At 38.8% G+C, this 25,112-nt stretch overlaps 1 protein-coding gene across 1 annotated transcript in view; it reads right to left on the minus strand.

The window, feature by feature from the left end:
• Positions 1 to 25,112, minus strand: part of MYO3A (myosin IIIA) — a 116,412-nt gene that overhangs the window by 47,595 nt on the left and 43,705 nt on the right. Inside the window, exons 6-16 of the mRNA XM_031052492.2 lie at positions 21,940 to 22,016; positions 20,698 to 20,843; positions 19,010 to 19,075; positions 18,451 to 18,606; positions 8,064 to 8,163; positions 5,774 to 5,890; positions 4,654 to 4,758; positions 4,487 to 4,570; positions 3,515 to 3,717; positions 787 to 885; positions 572 to 686 (exon numbers count right to left, since the gene is read on the minus strand). Of these exons, the coding sequence (XP_030908352.2) occupies positions 572 to 686; positions 787 to 885; positions 3,515 to 3,717; positions 4,487 to 4,570; positions 4,654 to 4,758; positions 5,774 to 5,890; positions 8,064 to 8,163; positions 18,451 to 18,606; positions 19,010 to 19,075; positions 20,698 to 20,843; positions 21,940 to 22,016 (1,268 nt within the window). The remainder of the gene's footprint in view (positions 1 to 571; positions 687 to 786; positions 886 to 3,514; positions 3,718 to 4,486; positions 4,571 to 4,653; positions 4,759 to 5,773; positions 5,891 to 8,063; positions 8,164 to 18,450; positions 18,607 to 19,009; positions 19,076 to 20,697; positions 20,844 to 21,939; positions 22,017 to 25,112) is intronic.

Consider the following 25,112-nt stretch of genomic DNA (forward strand, 5'->3'; position numbering starts at 1 on the left):
TGAGAGGAGCTTAATGGCCAGCAGAGCAATGATGTGAGATAATAAAAAAAGAATGGGTTCGGTTAATGTTTAGTGATCAGACTCATTCCAAAAGGATGTAAAAACTTCATTCAACTTTACCCCTGGAGTTGTGAAAATGTATTGAGTTCATCAAAACTCAAATCAACTCAATGAATTTTTAGAACTCACACCATGGATTTTATCTTAAAACAGAGATGAGACTCATATTCACAGGCCTAAAATTATAGGCTAATAAATAGTTGCAGCATCATTTTCTATGCATTTAATTTGCAAAAGCCTTTTTTTCCTCAGCTACTCAGCTATGCTGTGTTCACTGATTTCAAAGTCTTGTTGACTAATACCCTTTTATTAGATTATCAATACCTTGAAACCTTAAAAATTTAAATGTGGTAATATAACAGTAAGTTGACCATGCAATATCCTAAACAATAAAAACACCATTGCTAAAGGAAGAAAATAACAAGGGAGATTATTTGAATGCTTTATGTAAGTTTTTCCTGGTTAAGGTAGCTGTGAAAGTTCATCCCAAACAGGGGTTATCATCACTCACCTCCAGTGTAAAACCTATGACTTTGAAGCACTGTTCAATTAATTCAAACTGCGACTTATAAAAGCTATTGTTCATGAAATCTTGCACTATTCTGAAATGATCGTTTTGCAGATATCTGAAAGAGTTGATGGATACAGAGTTAGAATATAAATAAGCTTAAGATTTCAACACTGCATTTCTTAGTAATCAATTTATGTACAAATAAACTCCATTACCTGGGAGGTCTATATTCGGGCAGTTTATAATGTGCCAGTTTTTTCTTTTCTGCCAGACCAGCATAAATGTAATAAAAAATATGGAAATTTCTCTCGCCTCTGAAACAAGAGAAAAAACGAACTGGTTTAGTAATGTAACCTGGTTACATTTACTGATGACATACATGCTATTATTAAACATTCTTTTAATAATAGGCAAGCCTGATGCAAACTGACAGAACACTCTGAAAGAAGCTCTATTACATAAATTCCTGTGAAATGAACACCCTTTGTGTGCCTCTGTGTGTTTGTTCCAAAGCTGCCAGGGTGGCTGCTCGGTGCTACAACCATCTAAATGCTGCTCTACCATGGATGCAATTGGTAGATGCTGGGTGAGATCTTGCAATTTGCTCACCCACCTGTATTAAATGGGCTGCTCAACCTCCAGCTATTTCATAAAAAGCTTTTGACCACAGGAAAACTATGCATTCCTGAGTCACTGTGTTTGCTGTGTCTTTTAGCCCTGAACCAAGAAAGCACAGAAGCAGATATTCAGCAAATGGCCTTATTACTTGTCATGCTTTGCCTAAAAGTTAGGTGCCCAAACCCAGAAGAGAAGCCTTATTGCACATTCAAGGTTCCAGTGCACCTTATGAGGAAAAACTGGATGCTTAGGTGGGAAGTTGCTACCACCACTGAACCCTGAGATAGCCAAGTCAGTCACTATGAGATGGAAAAAAGGAATTGTATTCAAACCCCTGCTTTTTGAATGAGCTGATGCATGTGTCTCAGGAGCACTAATGCATGCTCCTGTGAAACAGGATCGTAGCCCAGGGCACTCCTGTCTGTGGGGGTTGCCTAGATCAGAGGCAGTTTAGTTGCTATATTTTACTGTGGACAGCCAGCAGTAGAAAACAAGATCAATTTTAGGGGTAGGATCAGATCCCTTATCTTCCCCCTCGGTGTCAGTCCTTCAGTTCCCCCCCTTACGGTTACACAAGGTTGCATAGCCATGCTTTGCACAATCTGAAACCTCACAGTGTCCTGATGTTTTGTGTACTCTCTGGGAAAGGCAGGAGAACCTGTAGGTTCAAAATCTCTTGGCTTGAAGTAAGTCTGGAACTTGAGTCTCCCATTTTCTGGGTAATCAGTCACTGGGTTTTCTGCAAAAAGTCATTCCTGGCTCTCCATGTGAGTTTGGGACTCCTGCTCTAGCAGAAGAGCAGAAGAGGCACAAACATCTTCAAGTGCCCTTGGAAGTTTATGCCACAAAATATAACCTCTTAGAGTGACTTTCATGCTGAACACTTCAGTGGCATTTTCTAGTGATTTCAGGCATCTAAACACCTACCTAAATAGCATCTGAGGCATGTAAATGCTTTGCTGACTTCCTGTCTCAGCATGTGGCTAAATATAAATTGACAGCCAAAGAATAAACCCATGAAAATTTATGAAAACAGTGGTATTTTAAGGAAAAAGCTCATTTTATTCTGAAAAAGAAGTATCTGTGCTTATGTTCAACTGTGGGAAACCCCACCATTCCATAAAACTGCTTTTAACTTTAAATTGTTTGTTGAAACATTCCAAGTGATACTCTGATGTTCTTCTTGTTACAGCTCTACAACAGGCAACAAGATCATGTAGAACTACAAAATGAGTAAAAATGAGTAAGTGATCAGCAAGGGGAAAAATTTAAATCACTGACAACATTCTTTGTCTCAAACTTTGGTTTTTTTCTATTATTATTATTATGTCAGAAATGGAGTTGCCCAAGTAAATTTTATCTGATTGTGCTATGTATTAGGATGGAAAATACATGACAATAATTTAAATTAATTTGAAATGCCATTTAATTTTTCTGTCATTTTATATTATGAGATACACACATGGCAGAGATGGGTCTGTTCTGCTTTTTGGTCCATAACCCTGAATGATCAGATCCTACTAGATACCCCAAAATGGAAAATGAGCATTTTGCAAACAAAACTGCAGTACTAAGGAAATGTAGAGGAATTAAATCCAAGTAATATACTTAATACATTACTCAAACTTCCACAAAGAAAGGTACAACTGAACTATTAGAAACATTTTAGAACCACAGAATAGTTAGGGTTGGAAAGGACCTTAAGATCATCTAGTTCCAACCCCCATGCTATGGGCAGGGACACCTCACACTAAACCATGTCATCCAAGACTCTGTCCAACCTGATCTTGAACACTGCCAGTGATGGAGCATTCACAACTTTCTTGGGCAACCCATTCCAGTACCTCACCACCCTCACAGTAGAGAACTTCCTCCTTATATCCAATCTAAACTTCCCCTGTTTAAGTTTTAACCTGTTACCCCTTGTTCTGTCACTACAGTCCCTAATGAAGAGTCCCTCCCCAGCATCCTTATAGGCCTCCTTCAGATACTGGAAGGCTGCTATGAGGTCTCCATGCAGCCTTCTCTTCTCCTTTTAATTCTTCACACATTATGATATACTTTATATATCACATTTGCATTTTTATGAGATTGGCTTAAATAACCCAGGAGGCAGTGAAAAGATCAGAAACAGTTTTCAGCTAGCTTACAGATTTATAAGCTATTCATGTATCATTTATAAGAAAAAATCCCAGCACCTTATTCATCTTCAGGTTCTGATCCAAGATAATTTCCTACATTGTAGTCCTACCCTGTAGTTCCCAAATTAGGTCAAATACAGTTTTTTCGTAGCCCCCAAATTAGGTCAAATGTTTTCATACTTACACTGCCTGGTGGACAACTCTGGATTTTTCAAGGAGATACTCTGAAATCTGAGCTCCTACTACAGTGCCACCACAAGTGAATTTCATTTCCAAATACTTTCCAAATCTGCTAGAGTTATCATTGATGATAGTGCCTGCATTCCCAAATGCTTCTACCAGGTTATTCACCTGGAGGATCTTCTCCTGTAGGGTCCTGTTATTAGCCTGGATATGGAAAAGACAATGCTTAAAATCATCAATAATCATTCAAATACATTCATTCTTGTTTCTTTCCTTTTCTAGTTCGTATTGTGAAGTGTGACATCACTAGGGAAGCCATTCCCATGTGAATTGTATGTAAATACAAGCATGCTTAAATCATGAAACTTGTCAGAATATAGCAATCTGCAAAACTAAGGGCTGGCTGGAAGAGATAACACACATAATGATAATGACAGCACCAGAAGTAATCAATTTCTGCAGCCCAGCACTCTGAGATGACTGGCCTGCTTTTAGGATCCTTGTTAGTAACTGCTTACTGCTGCATTGCACCATACCAATAGATCAGATTGCTTCCATCTCATCTGGGACATGCAAAAATGCCATTTTATTTAGAACACTATGTGGTCACTTCCCAGAATGACTATGTTCCACTGACAGCAATCTGGTTGTGGAAGGAGGTGAAAAGCTAGAAGAGGATTTTATTTAGTACAGTTTGGGTGATTTGAAGACACTCAGTTTAGCAAGAGCAGACTAAGTCACAGCCCTCACTGCAGTGGGTACTTCACTGCAGAATCCCCAACATATTTCCAAATGACCCTAGTTCAGGAGGGAGGAAGGGGCAGACAGATCTGCATCATGTTCCAATCTGAAGTCACAGAAGTTTTTTGCAAAACAGATTACAGTCTTGCCCCCATACCAATGCCCTGTCCATAGGTTCAGTCAATTATGCCTAAGAGCAAAGCCTTACAGAGAAACCCCTTTTGAAACATACCTTGCCCAGGACAGTGAGCTGCTGAACCAGAAGATGGGCACTTTGTGTCTTGCCAGCTCCACTTTCTCCAGAAATAACAATACACTGAAGAGAACAAGAGCATGACTCTGAGCTCACTACATATCTCAGTCAAGCAAACGACATAATCAAGACAATGTCATCTGTACCTGGTCAGAGTTGTATGTCACCATGGACTGATAACCTATGTCAGCAACAGCAAAAATATGAGGAGGGTTGGCAGTCCGTTTGGCTCCAATATACAGTTTGGAATGCTAAGTGTGGGGAAAATGAAAACATTACCAGCTGTCCCTTAACAACCTTTTGTTTATTTAAAATCACAGTTGAGTTTTATTTTCAGATTAGAGTACAGCGTGCTGAGGTTACCAACAGTGATGATTATGCTGTGAAACTCAAATTATCAGAAGAAAATTTAACACTGCCAGACATCAAGGACCAAATTATAATTTTTTTTTCTATTTCTCATCCATTTAGTATTTCTGCATGATATTGATGTCAAAACTTAAGAACTTTCCTGTACCTACAGAATACGATAATTAATAATGCAAAATTCCTGTATGACCAGATACTCATATCTGTCACCTTTTGTATAATGGACAGGCAAATTCACAAAAACTTAAAATCTTACAGAGCTACTTTATAAACTGTCTGATCAATTAAATGGCTATGGCTTCCCCAGCTCTCTTCGGAGCAAATGCCCCCAGCTCCTACCTCCAGCCATTTACAGTTCTCCAAGGAAAGTGGACTCCCTCCCACAGAGGGGAGTAAGATTTACATGGAAAAAAGTACTTCTCTTTAGAGATACTGCTTCTGAAGTAGCTGCTATGGGCAGCTAGCACCTTTGCACTCCATGGGGTTCTAGTCAACAAATCTCATGAAATCTAGCACAATTTACCTCAAGCAAGAATGAATTTTGAAAGTCACTAGAAGTATAACAATGTCAAAAATCTATTTCTATGTATTGATCAAAATGGATGACTTGCTCAAATACAGCTGTTTGCACTTCAGACATGATATAGACATTATACCATAGACATAAAGATGTCAGAAAATAAATTTTTTGGAGTTTCTCATTTCTTTGCTGAAATCCAGTATGTGATAAAGATGTATGTCAACATGTACTTGAAGAAACAACTGTATGGGTAATTCCGTTTTTCAGAGTGAACTGACGTAATCTCAAGAATGATCTTACTTTATACTTAACACTAATATTCAAACTTCAATGGAAATCAGTGCTAGTTTAAAAGAACCAAACCTAGAGTTTCACACCTGTGAAGAGTAAATATCTATGTTCCGAAATGGATTAACAGCAATAAGAATGTCCCCAACATAGGTGTAGATCTGATCCTTGGCATAACCCTTCTGCAGCTGCTCTGTTACTGTGTTCTGATGGAGAAAAAACAGGAACATTGACTCACATGAGGAAAAAAAAGAGTATTATACAAATTTATAAAATAATATGGTTACAAGTAAGGATGGAGAGGGAAGGTATTAATAGTCAGGAATATAGGTAATAATGATGAAAAGCAAGTAACACTTTCAAATACATTGCCATTCCTAACTTCTTGCATCCAAACTCACTTTGAACAATATATACTTACAGATCCACAAGTGGCTGTAGGAAAATGAGCTAATAAGTACTGCTGTAACTTGATTAATCAAAGGTTTCCCTAAGACAGTCCTGTCTTCATTTCTAACGCTACAGCATCATGTAATCAATTATGCAAGAGCCATATGCTTGAATTCATAGCTGCCATTACAACTGGTCTAACATCACTCTCACTTATGATAAGACACAGATTTGAATGGATCGGACCTTTCTATATTAACAGTCACTCTCTGCTGTGATTGCTCTTTGCTGCTGGAGCTCCAGTTCTCCCTGAACCAAGAAAAAAGAGCCATAGTGGCACACCCAATTTCTTGACATAATTTCCCTCAGAATCTTCTGCATAGAGCTGGGTATGTAATGTACCTGATTAGGTTTCCAATCAAAACAAGACATAGAGCTGGATGAAGAAATTCAAACCAGCCTTGATACTGTTTTGAGGTACATGTAAAAATGTTTAGGCTGTATCCCGACAGGAACAGAACAACAAGCAGCAGAGGACTGCAGAAGGAATTGGTTTTCCCTCACATCTACCTGTTCACAGTGCTGTGCACTGTGTTCTGGTTAATAACACTTAAAACCTGAATTCTCAACAGCTGAAGAGGTTAAATTTCTTTTGAAGGAAAACACAAGGAGAAAACCTTGATTTACCATTGTCTTTATAAACTCTTCCCTTTTTGGTTTTGAATGCTGTTTTGCTTTTGGCCATAACCAGATACACATTAATGCAACCAGATACACGTTAACGCATTTTTTTAAGGGGAACTACTGCCCTTTTTACAATTATTTCTTGCACTGATTGATAGAAGGTGTCCTGTTTTGCTGTTCTGATGGGCTACCTAAACTGGAAAAAAAGTTTGAATGGAAGAAAGAAGACAGTTTTGAGAAGCTGCCATTCATATGTGAAAGAGGTTTTAAACTGGATTTGATTCAGTAAAATATCACGTAGTCAAATGATGCCTTTAGGTGGAGGCTTCCTGAGAATGCTCAGCCTCAGAAGAGATACTGAGATACACTTCTAGCTCATCTGTTTTTTTGTGTCTTCTCTTTCACTCAGATTATTTATATGCTTCATGCCAAAAGATAAAAAAGTCTCACTAGCATATGGCTACTCTCAATACTAAAAAAATGCTTAAATCTCAGCTTTGTGCAGTAGATGAAGTTTAGATTAGCTCTATTAATATTACCTTACTATAACTGAGCTCTTGGATGTCGGAAGATAAGAGAATGTGAATTATAGTTTACCCACAGCCCAGCAGAGGAAGAATGGCAGTTTATTTACAACCACTGATGGCCTCTAAGACCTGCAGATAATGTGCTATAGCGTGGTTCTTCTTTCTGGTTTTGAAGCTTCAAGCACAAACAACAGACTTCCCCCCCTCCCTTAAGCATGCTCCCCAGCTCCTAGTGGGCTTGTTTTCAAACCTTGACAAAACAGTGAGATCTGTATCAGTAATTTTGTTGAAAGTTCACAGGAAGGCATTGACAGGTCAGAGTGCCAGCTGACATAAATTGATCTCTAAGCATCTCCACACCAAAGTCAGTGAGAACCCAGCCTAGGGCAGTAAGCTAGTTTAAAACCACTCTAAATGTTGAAGCAGCAAGGTAGAAGGTGCTTGTTCTTGGACCTGAACTTATTTCAGGTTAGCACATCATTGCAGACTAGATACTTAGCTGTAATAAAATCCAGTAATATAAACTCCGTTAAGCAAATAGTACTACAGCTCATTCTTGGGCTGTAACTGCAGAGGGTATTTTACCTTTGAGTTGGAACTATTCCTGCAAAATGGCAAATCTAAAATATTTGGCATAAACCGGTAAAATGCCATTGTTTACACTTACACACTTGACACAGGTGTGACAACATAGTTGAACTTGAAAATCAAAGCACACCATCATGTTCTAATATGTAATTACCCCCCTTCAGGAAAATGTGAAAAAGGAGATTCTTACCTCATCCAGTACCTCCAAGGTTGCTAAATCATCTACTTCTTCCTGGTTTGAAACGAGTGACTTACTGTAGTTCCCTTTCTTTGTATGAATACGCTCAAATCTATAAAAGAATGAGACTTCCTGAGATTTCCTGATGTAAGGAAACACAGAGCCGATCTTGCATCTGTAACCTTCCTGAAAGCAATTCAACCAAAAAATTCTAGCTTTCCATTGCTCTGAATTCACACAAATATTTGAATGACAGGACAAGATATAACTTCTTAGTGCAGCGCACCTGTAATTCACTACTCAAAATCTATGGTTTGATCACATAGGTGATACTATGAAGAATTTTTTGAGTATATAGATCCCTGCTTGATAACACCTGTACATCAGCTGCAAGACTGGAGCTATGCAGCACAGGGAAAAAAATCACATATTTTTAAAACACCTAACAGTCAAACTCTGGCACCTGCCTGCAAATCAAAAATCTGATCTCCTTATATGACCTCACTCCCCTTAATACTACAGGTAGGAAGACACTTCTCAAACACATGGAACATACGCCTTGGCAAATTGAGACAGCAGGAAAACTGTGTTATGTGAAACACACTCACTTTTTACCTTGATTCCAGACAAAATCCTTTACTTAATTTTGACATTTGGATATATGGCATGAGTAAAAGCATGTTTTCTACCCAGGCAAGTACTTTACTGTACAGTGAACACAGGACAGCAGGAAGAGGGCAGCTGCACCAAGATGGGGCAGTTGACTCCTCCCTTATGCAGATGTCAGCTACCACTGGAGTCTTTCCCTTATCTATAATGCAAAAGCAGGAGTTTCACACCACAGCTGACTAATTCTGCAACCTTAACATCAAGACATAAACATAAGACTTTATTATAAGAGCTAGCATAGCCTCTGTGCCAATATCGCTGCCCAAAACCCAGTGTGGAGGCCAAGTGATGAGAAAGCACGATGAACAGTATGGATCAATGGCATCTACATTGCCCTGGTGGAAGAGAGGAACCAATTCCTGACAGTTTTACACCCAGCTATTTTGCAGACAACTCTCAAAAGGTTTTAGCTCCCTGGATCTTCATGAGAAAGCAACCCGCCTCCACATGTTTCCTTCCTTCCTTCCTTCCTTTCCTTCCTTCCTTCCTTCCTTCCTTCCTTCCTTCCTTCCTTCCTTCCTTCCTTCCTTCCTTCCTTCCTTCCTTCCTTCCTTCCTTCCTTCCTTCCTTCCTTCCTTCCTTCCTTCCTTCCTTCCTTCCTTCCTTCCTTCCTTCCTTCCTTCCTTCCTTCCTTCCTTCCTTCCTTCCTTCTTTCCTTCCTTCCTTCCTTCCTTCCTTCCTTCCTTCCTTCCTTCCTTCCTTCCTTCCTTCCTTCCTTCCTTCCTTCCTTCCTTCCTTCCTTCCTTCCTTCCTTCCTTCCTTCCTTCCTTCCTTCCTTCCTTCCTTCCTTCCTTCCTTTCCTACAGGCCCCCAAAAGACTACATACAGTTGTGAGGATGGTAGTGAGGCCCAATTACATGAGGTGAAAAGCAACGCATGGACCTGTTACAACATAAGCAGTGCAAACAGACAAAAAGAGACGCAGGAGGAGTGTGTGTGTGTGTCTGTGTGGGAGAAGAAAGCTTTTGCTGCAAGAGATACAAAACTGGGCTGTAATCTGCTATGTATTATGTTTAAATATAACAGAAGTTGAAGCAGAAAATGCACACGAATGCAAGCAGGCATCATCAAAAGGGATGAGTCTGGTGCAAAGCAATCACAATTCTCCTAGGTCTGAGCTCTTCTTCCCTTTCCTTTGGAGTCCATTTTTACTGTGAGATATGTCCTGATAATACTGTCCTTAAAATAACACTATGAGACAATTTTTGGTTGCATGTACACCCAGGTTGTATTAAAAATGATGTGGTAATATTAAGATTTAAATTCACTCTTCAGCCTTGCATGGTCTGCTGCTGCTTGATCTGCATTTACCAGCTGAAGTATAGTATTGCATTCACAAGCCAGAGGTACACGGAAAATCCTACCCTCTCAATGGAAATGTGCCCCCCGTATAGCCCAAGCTCCCATTGACAGTTTTTTAATCAGTTTCAGTTGAAAATTTAAATTTGGACAGTTGAAACAATTTCTCCTTTGTTCCTGCATGAAGGTCATTTTGTGTTCAGAGAATGCACCTAATATTAGTGTGACTTTGAGAAAGACCTATCAACATGTACAGGAAGGAAAGACGCAGGAAGTGCAGGACTATATCAAGCTCTGCTGTTCTATTTTTACATTGCCAAAGGAAAACCCAAAACAAGGCATCTGTCAAGCTATGCTTTACATTTCTGGTGGAATTGTTACACATTGTGTACATTTTTGTCTGTTGGTTTAAATGTTACTGCCTATCAGTGACAGAGTGGTATTTCCCAAGATTTGCTTCAATTACCATTGTTCATTTAATGTAGGAAGCTGACAACTCCCTTGCAAGAAAGGATGGGAATGCTCCAGTCATGGAGACTTCTGTTTTTTTATTTTTTTCTTTTATGGAAACAATCTCTGTTTATGGCAGGGGAGCTTAATTACATAAAATTGATTCCTCTGTAATCCTCTTCAGCTGACATTATGATAACACTAGTGCTTGTTAAACCAGATTTTATTGTCCATTCTCCAGAGTACAGCAGAGCAGCAGATTTGCAGAACACAATATTTTTCTGCTTTGCTGTCAAAGGGCACAGTCCCCTTAAGGGCAGTTATACTGCTCCTCTTGCTAAAACTCCAACCAAATCAAACCCCCCACATCAATGCTGTTGATATCAGTACTGAAATTTCATTATCATCATGCACATAGACATTGTGAACTGAAATAACCACGTTTCTCTGTTCAGAAATTATTCATTGGAGGCATCAGATCTTACAGCCATGCTCAACAAGCAATTTAAGCAGTTAAAGGCCAGAAATATCATCCCAGTATGAACAAGAAAATGAGTCAAGGCAGCATTGTTTCTGTGCATCCTCCTTCACACCCCCTGCTTATCTTTCAAGATTCAGTTAAATCAAAACGAGGCAACTGCAGCTTTTTCTTCTTCAAATTGTCAGAATGTATTTAAAAGATTTCTGATAGTTCCAAAAATACCATGAAAAGAAAAGTGTGACTCATGATGCCTCATTGAACTCTCCACTTAAACTGGCTTAAGACTCATCTATAAACTAAAAAGTGACAGGGAAAAGGCTGGCCTTGGTTTGGGTGTAAAGAAGAAACTAGAAATAATCCTGTTTTCTGTAAGGTGAAGGGGGGAACAGCTGTACCCCTCCCAGTAGTTATAAAGAACATTAAAAGTGACAAACAGAAAAAAAACAAAAGTAACACAGAGAAACCTGTACAGGGTCTGTCACTGCTGGTCACTATTTCTCTGGAGGCTGCACAGAACAATACACACTTCAAATCAAAAATGTTGTCTTCATCAGATGTACCTGGTGGCATATGCTTAAATAAGACTGTAGTCTTACATCAATGCAAATTCTGCACTTGAATTTAGAAAAGTGTATTGATACGGCTCCAGCTGTATGTGCACAATGCTTTTGCAGGAAAACCTGTGCTCCCTCTATGTTTAAATGCTTGGACAGCACCGGCTGCAGTCTCAGGGAGCTGTGCCCAAGCTTATGCAACATTGCTGAGAGCACACTGCTGCCCAGCAGAGCTACAGGGCTTTTGATTCAGAGGTGGTCCACATCTAGCCAACTAGGTCATGTCCTGCTCTGCACAACCTGTTTGCCAAAGTCTGTGCTGGTTTACCATGCCCTCCAAAAGCAGAGTATTGTTCCTTCATCATCTTCATAATAGTCTCAAGGGATGGCTGTATCCCTGACAATTTTCAGGGAAAAATACGTGTTCTTAACCGAGCAAATAAGAGATCTCTAAAAGGACCCTTTAGGATTAGTTCTTTATTGCCATCATGAGTCAGGTCCATGCTCTGTGGTCAGAACCATACTGAGAAGATGAAGGTGAATGTACAAATGCCTGGTGAGGTGTCCCACCTTCAGGAGAAATGAGTTGCCAAGTACGTGGACTGACACAACAGTAAAGTAGCAGTTGTGGACCTTTATTTCCAGGGAGGCCTGAATGCAGGAGTAACTTCTCTCTCCTGTTTTGCTTCAGCAACTAAATTATTTGTCATTCAGGCATTGCTGCTGTCCGTTGTATTGCACGGAAGGAGATTCTTATTCTGCTGTAGAGATGTTTATTAACTAGAAGCATGGGACTGGAGGTTGTGTTGCCAGAAACTCTTTATCGCTTCTGCAGCCTGAAAGCAGTTTGCAGCACAGCTATCCTACAAAGCCCACACTGATACACATTTCATCTGGAGACCTTGACCAAGACAGCACTGAACTCTGTGTGAGCTGTCTTACCCTGATCCTCACGCTGCATTAGTCAAGCTAGTGTGGTGATTTCTCCTCAGCTATAATCTGCCCTGCAGATTTGGGCTTAAAGGATTGCTGTCAGCTGCTTTCCACTTGCAGAATGACTCAGAGAGATAGAAATAGAGAGAGAGAACACCCAGAAAACAAGTGACACAAGTCTCTGCAATCAGGGAAAGTCGTGGAAAGAAACTGTAGCGTACCCCATGCTTTTAACAACCTTTATGCATGTTGTACATTGAACTTCCACAAACTTACCTGAACTTTCCAAATAGTTAAATAGAGCAACTGTTTTGCATCCTGTCACTAGATTTTAGTGGTATCCCTGCGTGACCAATACAGAAGTACAAAATCTTAGGAAAGTAATTCAGCTTACCCCAAAGCCCTTGGAACCAATTTGCAGTAGCACGGGTCTCTTTCCTATGTTCACTTAGAGGGTATATAACAATGAGGCTCTTAACCTGGGGACCAGAGTCATTTGCTGAAATCTAGGTGCAGTGAATATCCCTTGCGTATACAGCTCATTCTGGAATGAGTCATAATTCCCAGGAAATACACACTGTACTAATCATTGCACATTTCTGCAGAGATTATTGTAAAAGCAGTCAAGATTAAGACAGCCAAACAACTCCAGATAAAAGTCTTACAAGCCTGACTGTCAGGTGTAGATGCGACAGTTCTGGAGGACATTTCAAAGACAGCTATTTCTGTTGCAAAGGAAAACTCTTTACAATGCAGTTCTTTCCCCCTCATTTGCCCTAGCAAAAAGTGGATTTTTTTAGAGCAGTTTGGGGGTATATGCTGCAGCACTCATTTCTAATAATTATTTTCATCACTAATCATAAATTCTCACAGCTATAATGTGACTTACAAGAATGTAAGCATGTGACTGAAGGATTTGCTAAAAGTGAGGGGAAACATAAGGTAAATGGCTAGGCTCAAATGAGGTTACTGTTTGGTCATTAGAGAATTTGTCTTATTTTTGTTAAAGATTGTGCAATAAATTCTATTATCATGCCTTTTGTGTCACTATCAATATAGAAAAGAATCGGAATATAGTATGTAAAGAGCTAGGTGATCCTGAGGACTGGAGTAACAGATATGGGATAAAGTTTATTTGCATAAAATCTCAGGACCATACTACTAGGTTGTAACAGAATGTTTTCTATTAGTTGAAAGTTCATCAATTTGAAAAGACCAAAGGAAAAGTAGTACCAATATCATTATGAGTCATGAACCCCTGTGAAAAGAGGCAAATTCCATGCTGTGAGTTGCACAAGGAAAAAGGCTTTTCTTGCCATAGCCATGACAAAGTCAACCCCTGCAGAAGCCCAAGGCCCTTATCCTGAATGTGGCTCTCCTCACCTAGAATTCACAGTTCAGTGAGAACACAAATACTAAACAAAACCCCACAATTGCACTTAGGATGCAACTTTGCCTACTTCACCTACTTCATAACATTAATTTATCTACTTCAGCTTACTTCATCATTCCAAACTGCAAATTTTAGAGATGTTTCATTTACGATGGTATTAGAAAATGTTAATGTATCAAGGGATATTTTCTCATGCTCTTGGCATTGTAATTTCAACAGGAGATCTGAATTAGAAAAGGTTAAGTTGCAAACAGATATTTTTCGCATGAAGAAGTGATGACTTCAGAGAAAAAATGTATTGCAGTTTCTCAAAGTAAAAAAGTGGAATTTGTAATGAAGCTCACTGCTAGTATACATGCTTTTTTTGAGCCTCAAGTAGCACAAGATAAGCTAGTGGTATAAGACTGTTCAGAGGTTACTGAAAAAACAGTACAGTCTTCCATCACCCACATTAAGTCTTGAGCAGGTCTATGGCATATTGCCCATTAAGTTGATGTTTCTGGTTATTGAGGAGGTCAGTGGGCTCTATTCCTCTTGCTAGGTGTTTAGAAAGGATACAGAACCAAAAACTAGGCTCCTCTTTGCTGGAATAACAATAATGGGAAAGTTCAGAAGGCCCAGTGCAATGTTCTAATGACTCAGTGACTCATCAACGGTAGAAAATACCTCAGGAACAATGGTGCCAATGGCATGATTGTAGGGTGGCTCCCCTCTGTGCCTAGAGAACACACACTCTTCCTGAGCAGTCATAGTGCTCAAAGACTGGATCTGAAGATCTGGCCTTCTGTAAAAACTTCTGAGCCTGTGACATAACCTAACAGGATCGGTTCTTTCTGAACTATATACCCTACACATTCAGTAAACGACAAGGTCACAAAAGTGCATCAACACACAACCACTGCAGAGGGCAGTCAGAATCAAATAACACCTTAGCATGCTGGGCAAAGTGGGTAATTTGATTTTGAGCACACACAGGAAGATGCAGTGGCTGGACCTCAGCTATAAACTTCCAGGCATTTTTCTTCTTTTGAAATACAAAATTTTTATTAATAAAGTTGAATTTGAAGAGGAGAGGAAACACATACTGAGACAATAACTGGATTCCTTCCTTACAGCTTTAAGTCAATATTACCAAATTTCTTGAGTTCATATGCCATGCCCATTTATCCAACACGACACAGGTAGGAAGATTTCTTCCCTCAGTGGAAGTAAGTTTTTTAATGCCTTAAACTACTTGCTTTCCAGTACCAAAAAGCAGCAGAGCTTCAAATTATGGACTGAGAGTGTTAATCGGAGACCAGGAGAGAGCTGTACAAGGAAAGTTGCCAGCAACTGGTGAAAGTTCAGGATTTTCACAAAAGGGCCCTATAGTGCCAACGTAAAAACAGTCCTATAACAGAATAATTGAGAAAAAAGAATGCCAGAATATTTCAAGATGAGCCTCTTCCAGGTGACTTGCCACTACACAGCCTATGCCTTGACTCTGGATCAGATTTACATTCTACTTTTGTACACACACTGCTTTTGACACCATTTACTCTGTGCAGACTGAAGGCTAGAAGATACATACATTAGTATTTAAAGACGTTAAAAAAGTATGACCACTGAATTAAAAGATTTTTGTATAAACCTTTTATCATGCAGAAAGAACAAATGCCATTCTCCCTTACAGGCCTGGAATTCTAATTTCTTCTAAAGTAAAATAATGTACATACTTTACTAGTTTCAGCTACTTGAAAATAATATCTACTTTTCTTGCTTTTACAGGGATAGTAACAGATATTAAGATGGGTACTCTTACTGTTTCTAGGAGACAGCTAGTCTTTTGCTGCATGCACTGCTATGAAAGACAATCTTCCAGCAAATGTAGACAATACACATGTTAAAGCTGAAGTGACTGTAGGTACAGTGACTGTAAAATGTGATTTTTACTTCCAGTCTTTCATACTGCCTTCACTGATCTCATGTATGGAAAGACTTGCTTAAATCAGTGCAAATGAGATTTATATTAGTATCAGCCTGCTCTTAAGTATGGACCAAGCTATTAGTTTAACCATGCCATTTAAATTAGTTAAATAACTAGATCTTTAACACAGTTTCAGAAAATAAATTACCACTATTTTCAGAGAGAAAATTCCATCTTTCTTTGGGAAAATTTATGTAGAAATTATATTCGATCAACTGTAAAAGCATGGGTAACTTCATCACATGGTACTACATTCCCTTAAACTGGTTCATGTGAAGAGTGAATAAAACACAATCTAAACAGGATGGAGGAATCACAGGATCATAGAATAGTTAGGGTTGGAGAGGACCTTAAGATCATCTAGTTCCAACCCCCCTGCCATGGGCAGGGACACCTCACACTAAACCATATAACTCAAGGCTTCATTCCACCTGGTCTTGAACAACAGAATCATAGAATAGTTAGGGTTGGAAGGGAACTTAAGATCATCTAGTTCCAAACCCCCTGCCATGGGCAGGGACACCCAGGTCAAAGGTGATCCCGCCCCTCTACTCTGCTCTCGTGAGACCTCACTTGGAGTATTGTGTGCAGTTCTGGTGTCCACAACATAAAAAGGACATGGAACTGTTAGAACAAGTCCAGAGGAGGGCCATGAGGATGATCAGGGGACTGGAGCACCTCCCATATGAAGACAGGCTGAGAAAGTTGGGGATGTTCAGCCTGGAGAAGAGAATGCTGCGTGGAGACCTCATAGCAGCCTTCCAGTACCTGAAGGGGGCCTATAGGGATGGTGGTGAGGGACTCTTCATTAGGGACTGTAGTGATAGGACAAAGGGTAACGGATTAAAACTTAAATAGCAGAGGTTTAGATTGGATATAAGGAAGAAATTCTTTACTGTCAGGGTGGTGAGGTACTGGAATGGGTTGCCTAGGGAGGTGGTGAATGCTCCATCCCTGGCAGTGTTCAAGACCAGGTTGGATGAAGCCTTGGATGATATGGTTTAGTGTGGTAGAACCTCCCCAGCATCCCTGTAGGCCCCCTTCAGATACTGGAAGGCTGCTATGAGGCCTCCACGCAGCCTTCTCTTCTCCAGGCTGAACAGCCTCACCTTTCTCAGCCTGTCTTCATACAGGAGGTGCTCCAGCCCCTGATCATCCTCGTGGCCTATCTCTGGATGTACTAATAGATCATCCTGTTCCTGTGTTATTTGACTGCTCTGTGTGCATGCAAATTGGGCCACTTTCTTTATGTATGTGTTGTATAGGAAATAAAATTCATGTTATTTGCTTTATGCAGCATTTACACAGGAAAAAAAAAAGAAAGGATTTAGAAAAAAAAAGGATTTTGGAAAAATGTATAGGATTTGATAGAAAACAAATATATGAGTTCTACTGAATGGGCAAAAAAGCTTATGAAAATTAACTTATAAGCCTGTTTTTAAAAATTATTTAGGCTTCAAAAGGACCAGTGTCACAAGTGTTATCAGGATTTCAGTTCATGTAACTTAGTATTTTGGACTAATTTTACCAACATATAATTTTCCTATGTTTCATAAATTAATACTTTTTTAAAGTCTGGAGTATGTTGCTGTTTTAGTGATCAGCACTGACATCTAATAAGCTTATTTCTATTCCAGAATTTTTCTGGATTACGTAAATATCAAGTCTGCACATACAAATCCAGTCTGAAGCTTAAATTTAAGCCAACTGCATAGTTTTTCTCTGAAATGCCAGAAAAGCAGAAGTACTACTCATTCCACATACATTTAAGGTCCAAGGAAACTTGAAAATTATAAATTATTTAGAAATAGATTTTTAATTAGCTTTAAAGCATAGAGTAAATAGAAAATTTTCCAGAGTTAAAACTGAAGACTGCTGTATGTATTGTTACTATAAATATGTCTGAAAGGAAATGTGGCAGATTTCAGTAAGCTTTTTCTATACACAATAGTGCCAAAATGTCTTTTAAATTTAATGTTCCATTTAAAAGAAAAGAAAAATTGCCATGCTTTACCGTGAACCATAGGAGCAGTCACACCAGTAGTACATCAATACCAATCTTCTACATTTCACAACTGACACACTACTTCAGTATACTGAATTGGGTTTTTTTAGATTGTAAAATTGAGCCAAGCCATTCTCAGCTGTTTTAAATAAAAGACATCAGGTGCTAAGTGATTTATTCAGAATTGATATTCCTAAATACCAGTGGAAGAAAGAAAATATCTATACAATAACACATAGGATTTGAATTTGCAATACACTTCATTCAGTCAGTGGTATCCAATTGTTGCAGGAACGTGATAGCTATTTTTAGCATACTTGCTTAAACTGAACATTAGCTGATCATGTAAACATAAGAAAAAGATAAATTTAATTTCACCTAACCTTAGCTGTCTGAATGTTAAGATCCTAATCTGCATCTTGAGTCAGAGGACAAAGGAAAGGCACTTCTAAAGACTGTTTCATCCTACATGTGAATCGTAATGCCCCTCTCTTGCCATGGGTTCTACAGGGGAATCAAAAGATTAAGCCGTGTATTTTTTGGCCAGCGACAGTTATGACAGGTGAACCTTTCCCAGAGTGCTAGCCATTCTGAAACAGTTCAAGTATCAAAATTGTCCCAACTGGTCTACTTTTTTAGCTACTTTTACCTTGCCTTTTCAGTTACTCCCATTTGTTGATGAACATCAATAAATTCCATGAGTTGTCTTTGTAGCACGTTTTCTTTTCCTTCAATTTGTTTAATAAAATCATGCTGCAAAAGACTAGATACTGTTGGACGCTTCTCATAATCTTTAGTCAAGCACCTGTGCTGGCAGAAAAAACATATCATTGTTGAGGGATTGCTGTTCAGTTTTGAAATGCTTGTCTGTAGTTTACTCATGTCTCCATAATAAATACATCTATCTTCATCACAAAAGCTCCATATTGAAAATTGTTAAGATTTCACCAAATTGATGAGTCCAAGTTGTTAAATTACTGCATTTTAAAACTAAATAATCTGTAAGAAAAACAGAAACATCAAGTGTGTTAAAATGTTACTTCATGTTTTAAATCTGGACTCTCACTTGAAAGCCAAACTGGATTTACAAAGGTTTTTAAGGAAAAGTATTAGTAGCAACAGATTTCCATAGTGAATACAAAGACACTTTACACACGACATTTACACATGTTTCATATTCAGCTACTGTGGTCTCAACTGCTACTCACTTGTTAATGAAGTCATTGAATTCAGGTGACCACAGTTCAGGCTGCTGTAGCGTTGGAGGAGGATTCCTGAAAGGTCAATGCGACAATAAGTTAATAAGCTGCTCACTTGACAAAAACAATGTATGAAGGCAGGCGGAGTAATGAGATTTAGAAGGGCACTGAAAAAAATAATGATTTTAACTGGTAAAAAGAGCATGGCTATAATATGACATACTACCTCACTGGTTCTCCTGCTTTCCATAACTAACAAGGAGAAATAGCATAGAGATGATCGACCAAGCATAGCCAAGAATCACTATAATTTTTTCAGTCAAATCAATTATGGGAAGTGGAACTAACAACCCATTAATCACTATTCACTTGTAATGGCAAGTTTCTCTTTACAAGCCTGAAGCAATATACTTTCTTCTTTTTACAAAGAAATTCTATTTTAGGTTTTCCCAGAAGGACTGAATTAATCAACTTGCTGAACAAAGTGTCAGAAGAAAATAGCTCTTTATTAACTACTTCTCATCCATCAGAAATTAATCAGAAGTCAAAGGAAGGCCTAAATATTACTACTTTCTTTTTTGTTGTTAGTGCTGTTTACCTTACGTGTTGGTAAAAATTAACAGCCTTCCATTCAAACAGAAGACCAAGTATAGACACAAAAACAAAAGGAATACCTATAGACAAGGTGACTTTTGTCTATTTTCAACCAATCATCATAACTGTTTTTCTAATCCATCACCTTCAGGTTGCCTCTAATGGAATGAAAGGTTTTTGATCATACATTTGCTCGAGGGCAAAAAGGTACCCACTATTTGTAAGGCTATATTCAATAGTTTTTTGAAGGCCCCGCTGAAATGACCGACCACAGCAGTTTGCAACTATTTGTCCCATAGGAAGTAAAGGTAAGAAGAGCATTCATGTTCTGCTTCAGTGCCAAGACAGCCAAGATTTCTTAAACCTGAAGAAAATTTATACTAATCTGAGTGACTTCACTTGAAAGGACTTGAAGCACTCATGCAGACTGTGTGGTTTCAACTGTTTTGGCACTTCTCGAACTAGAATGAAATCCACAAACTGCTGTATGATCCTTCCCTACTGACTTTGAGATAGATGTTTCCTGAAATGCTGTAAGTGGCAATTTGGGTACTTTTACCTCCAGCTTCAAAGAAAACATGTAAGAAGTTGCTATTTGCACTGCCCGAGGACAGCAACATTGGAACTGCTAGGAGCAGCACAAACTAATGAAAAGTGGCAGCCTAAATGTATGTGAGTGGTGGAAGAACACTTTGATTCAAAGGGCATGAGATAACTCTTGAGGACAGGTATGCGGCTTGTTCACTACAGAGGCATGCTCAGACTGTATTTCTATCATAAATCATTCTTTATGACAAAATATACAGGACTCTGCATGCTAAGTCCTGTGCTCATGTATTTTGTGCAGCAGCCCACACAGGAGAAGGCCTTGTGGTTTTTTCTCAAATGTAGTCACAGTCAGCTCTGAACTTCTCAATGTGTGCACAGGGATGAAGCAGAGCCTGCAGAGAACAAAGCTGGACAAAGTATTTCTAACCTTCCCCTAGTATAAATAATACAAAGAAACTCTACACACAAACTTACACAGTCTAAGTTTGGAGAAAGTAACAGTTAAGGAAAAAGCTCTGTCTAACCTGGCAGAAATAAGTATATCAAGGTGTTACCTTGGTATTTTGAAGAGTGCCCTCATAGGGTGCAAATCAGCAAGGGGTGGATCTCCATCTCCCAGCTCTATTGCAGTAATACCCAGCGACCATGCATCACATCTGGCATCATAGGAGCTATCTAGCTGCTGCTCACAGGCAATCACCTGTTGGAGTAAAAGACTTGCATGGTTAGTGTATGTCCAAATGTAAGAGTATACCCACAGCTGGGGAAATCTCTTACAGGACTGAGATGCCCAGTGAAATTGACAGACTTGCATACATTCAGCAACTTAAGGCATCCTGCTGCTGAAAAAAAGCAATGCTCATTGTCTCCTACAGGGTCCTTGTTCACCCAAATCAGCCAATTTCAAGATGAAGCCATTTTTTCAACAATGCATTTGCCACTGGATTACAGCAAATGGATTTGATTTCATGTATATTTCAGCTTATCCACAATGCTGAATGAATCTAGAATTTTTCATGCCATTAGCTACGGGTTTAAACCAACATGAATGTTGCTAGCTACATGGGTAGAACAATGTTTATGAATAGAGTATGCTTATAAAAACGAGTATAAACAGAGTAGTTTCATGTCCATGTACATGCATGTGTTGCCGGTGCACAAATACTGCAAGTGCATAGGCTTATTTATAACAAAATATCTTTCTTGACTCAGCTTAATATGTATCTTTGTATGCTTCAATTTCAGACCAGAAAAACCTCCAAAATATGTAGTATCTTATGAATATTATATATATACATATATGAATATATATATACACACACTATTATTGTAAATCTTATTCATTCATAATAAACTCTTCCATTTCTTGCTGTCAGCTATGGATATACAGCATTAAAAACTTTCAAGGTATAGAAATCAAAAGATAAAACCTAAAATGTATTAAAAAATTACCACCTTGGCCTCCTTCCGTCCATGCAGATATGACATACCTATAGTTTCAGAGCTTGGAGGGATGAAAAGGATTAATGCTAGTACTCTCTCCTCTTTAAGATTTTAATAAGCAATTTAACATCTTGCTCTCTGGTTTTAACCTTTTAATTTCAAAAATAAACCCAATTTTAACCTAATCCCTGCAAACGTGTAAGAAAAAGAGTTGAAAATGCTTTTTTAAAGGACACTGATATTTCATTTGGGGAACAGACCAGTGGCTGGGAAGAAAGACAAAGAGCAAGCAGAAATACAGAATGCAATCCTTCAAATACCAGGGATAGAATGTTTTGAAATATGAATCTAACCTCTGGAGCCATCCAGAATGGGGTGCCCACGGAGGTGTTCCGACGGAGGCGAGTGCTCGTCAGCTGGGCAGACACACCTGGAAGAAGGAAGGGAAGCCATAATCAGAGCAACTGCTATTTCCATCCAAGACAGCCCTTCTGAGTGTTGACATCCTCGTCTTCATGCTATGACTTCCTCTGCAGGCAAATCTCCTATACATCTGTCTGGCCAAGTCCTCAAAGGTACTCAGCACTTCACCTGAAGTTCTTCACATCCTTCATTTCCAGTGACTTGAGTAGGACTGGGATTTAGACCCAGATGAGCACTTCATTAGTAATCTGACATATATTTTGACTGGCTAATTACAATTTTCCTATATCCTGTTTTAGGAGAGCAGTAGAGCACTTTAGGGAAAAGAAAAAAATAAAGAGTTGTGTACTTTCCACATATTTATTTTTTTCTTTTAACGCTCAGACTTCTGTTTCATTATTAATATATTTCAGGTTGAACATTATAAAAGATACTTATCCTCATCTCTTAGTGGCTCTGCCATAAAAAAGAAGCAATAAAACCTGAAAGATTCTTACAAGACAAGAAGTCTCTCCATGTTCAAAGCACACTCTCAAAGCAACAACAAATGCCTGCAAATCAGCTTTGTAACATGAGCTGTAGTTTAGAGGAATTAACTATTTCAGGCCAAGAGCTAGAATGTGAACTCTGAGGTCTGAAGATTACTTACAATTTTAAATTAAAAGACACTGAAATATTAGGAATTCAAGTGGAATACAGAACACTTCTGACCAGCCTGCCACCAATTTTCTTCTTTACAAACCAAGTTTGTATTGGTTGGAAATATCTCTAGTGTGTACAAAGGAAAGAGCACAATATGGAGAAAAACAACCCCCAGCCAGCATGTTCTGGACTATTGTAGATTTATGAGTCAGCTGTGAGGCCCACACATGGAGAAAAACTCTCATTCTACTAGCAAGTCTCAAACTGTTACGGATTTGAGTAATGGCCAACTGTGAGGTCTACCACAGGCATAGTCTGAGGTGCCAATATCACGGATGGCAAGAGACATGCTGAGTTCTACACTTCCTCCAATGTCTAAGACTGACACTGAAGCTCACTTAATTTGCCTTCATACGCATATCTGCTTCCTCTTCTAAAAAGACTGAGTTTCACTCTGTGAGTGCCATTTCATTTTTCTGAAACCTATGAAGCTCCAGAGAGCACCACTGACCAGTTTCAGCCCTATATTGTCTGGTTTGAACATGGGTGAACAAATCTTCCTGAAAATTCTGCTGATGTGTCGTAAAAGGAACAATTCACAGTAACTGCCCAGTGGAAATACTAACTAAATCTCTGTCTAGGCAGAATTTGATTGATTTGGGATTTTTTAAGTAGTGGTCAAGAAATCATAAAGGGCTTGATCTGTTTTTCAGTCTAAAGCTATGTCTTCAGCTCTGATTGACAAAAAATATCTACATTTGCCTGTCACAGAAATGTATATAACTGCTGAAAATAAGGCAGCAAGAAAGATCCTGCCTGTTCCTTTGAGACAAACACAACCATTGCTTTTATGGTTGCCTCCCCCAAGTCTACTTCAGGCTTGAGAAAGTAAAATCTCTTTATCTCTCCCTACATGCAGAAAGACTGATACACAGAGTTTACACCATGGAAAGTAGGTCAATCTTAGTACAAAGTCCATCAGTCCTACTTCAGCTCAGCTGAGCATGGCTTTGTTTTTGGCACCTCAAGGAGTTGTCCGAGGTCCAGCTTCCGGCTGCTTGTTTTGAGCTGTGGCTGTTCCAAGCCCTCAGCAAAACACATCATTCAGAAAGCAAGGAGTAAGCACACATCACCACACATCTGTCACCATCGCAGAGATACCAACAGCATCATTACATGATCCTCGTTTTTGAAGGGATAGGAAGCTACTCTTCCCTCTCTCTCTTTGTACGTGTTGTGGGAGTCCCCTGGGCTAAGGCCTTTTTTGTAGTTTTGGACAAGGAAACAGGATTTAGATCCGCAGGCAAAGAAATTTTTATGATTCCATTGTCAGATATTCTAAATAATCACGACTTTCTGTAGAGATAAAGAACAAAATATAAAAGGAACATTAATGTGCACATTCTTTTCTGTCTGTGCACTGTTGCTTTTTTTCTCTTTGAAGTGTAATTATTAAACTGAAGGTTTTTTTCCCCCTCCCCCTTTTTTTACTTCAATAAAAAGCTGATTTAATTTAAACTGTTCACCACTACCTTCTTCAGGCTCTTGAGGTTTTTGTGTGCTTTTTGTTTGTTTGGGGTTTTTATCGTTTTGCTCCTAGCAGTAAAGTGGCATTTCAGATTATGGAGCCTAGGTTTTATGACAAATGATATTTCCTCAGGCTTTTTCTGTGTATAGAGGAAATATGATGCAATTCTACACTTAGTAACATTTCTTCCAGCATTTCAGTAACCAGTCAAGCATGTAGCTGGCCAGCTTTTTTTAACTTGTGTATTTTATAAAAATCCCATCTTGCTCCTCCCCCTTCCCCTTCACTATTGCTTTGCTGTGAAATGAGTCAAATATTCTCCTAAGAAAATCTAGAAATATGTTATAAAAGAGCATTTTATCACAAACAAATGGTAAATCTCATGAAAGTGAAAAGCTTAATGAATAAGTGCATTAATAGTACCAATGCAGACCATACCCCAACAAAAATATTGTTTTCCCCCTCTTTTTTTTTTTAGGCATTAGTTTACTAATAAAACCTAGAAATTAGGAGATTTACACCATAGTATTCAAGCTTTTCATTGCAAAAACTGGCATATTGGAATAACATTGAAAGTAAAGCCACCTACTTCTGACCTTAGTACTCAGTAAAAGCAAAACAGTGCAGAAATGAGCTCCCTATTATTAGGAAAGATTTGTCTCATAGTAGCATCCAATCTGAGAAGACACTGTTCTGATCTAAATTGGGAGGCTGTATAACATCGTTTTATGGTTATGTCCTGTGACAGAAGTATGCACACTTTACTGGTTGATGCTAAAGGGGGAATGGTGAGCCCTATCAAATTCTGCTAAATTCACATTCAGCACACAGCAGGGAGACTGCATTACCAATGTGCTAGCCGCTGCCTTTATACATAAAAACACAGACCCTACCCCAAAAGGCTTACATTTTAGCTATTACATTCTCTGGCTA

This window comes from Melopsittacus undulatus, chromosome 1 (genome assembly GCF_012275295.1).
Source record: "Melopsittacus undulatus isolate bMelUnd1 chromosome 1, bMelUnd1.mat.Z, whole genome shotgun sequence".
NCBI classification, from domain to species: Eukaryota; Metazoa; Chordata; class Aves; order Psittaciformes; family Psittaculidae; genus Melopsittacus; species Melopsittacus undulatus.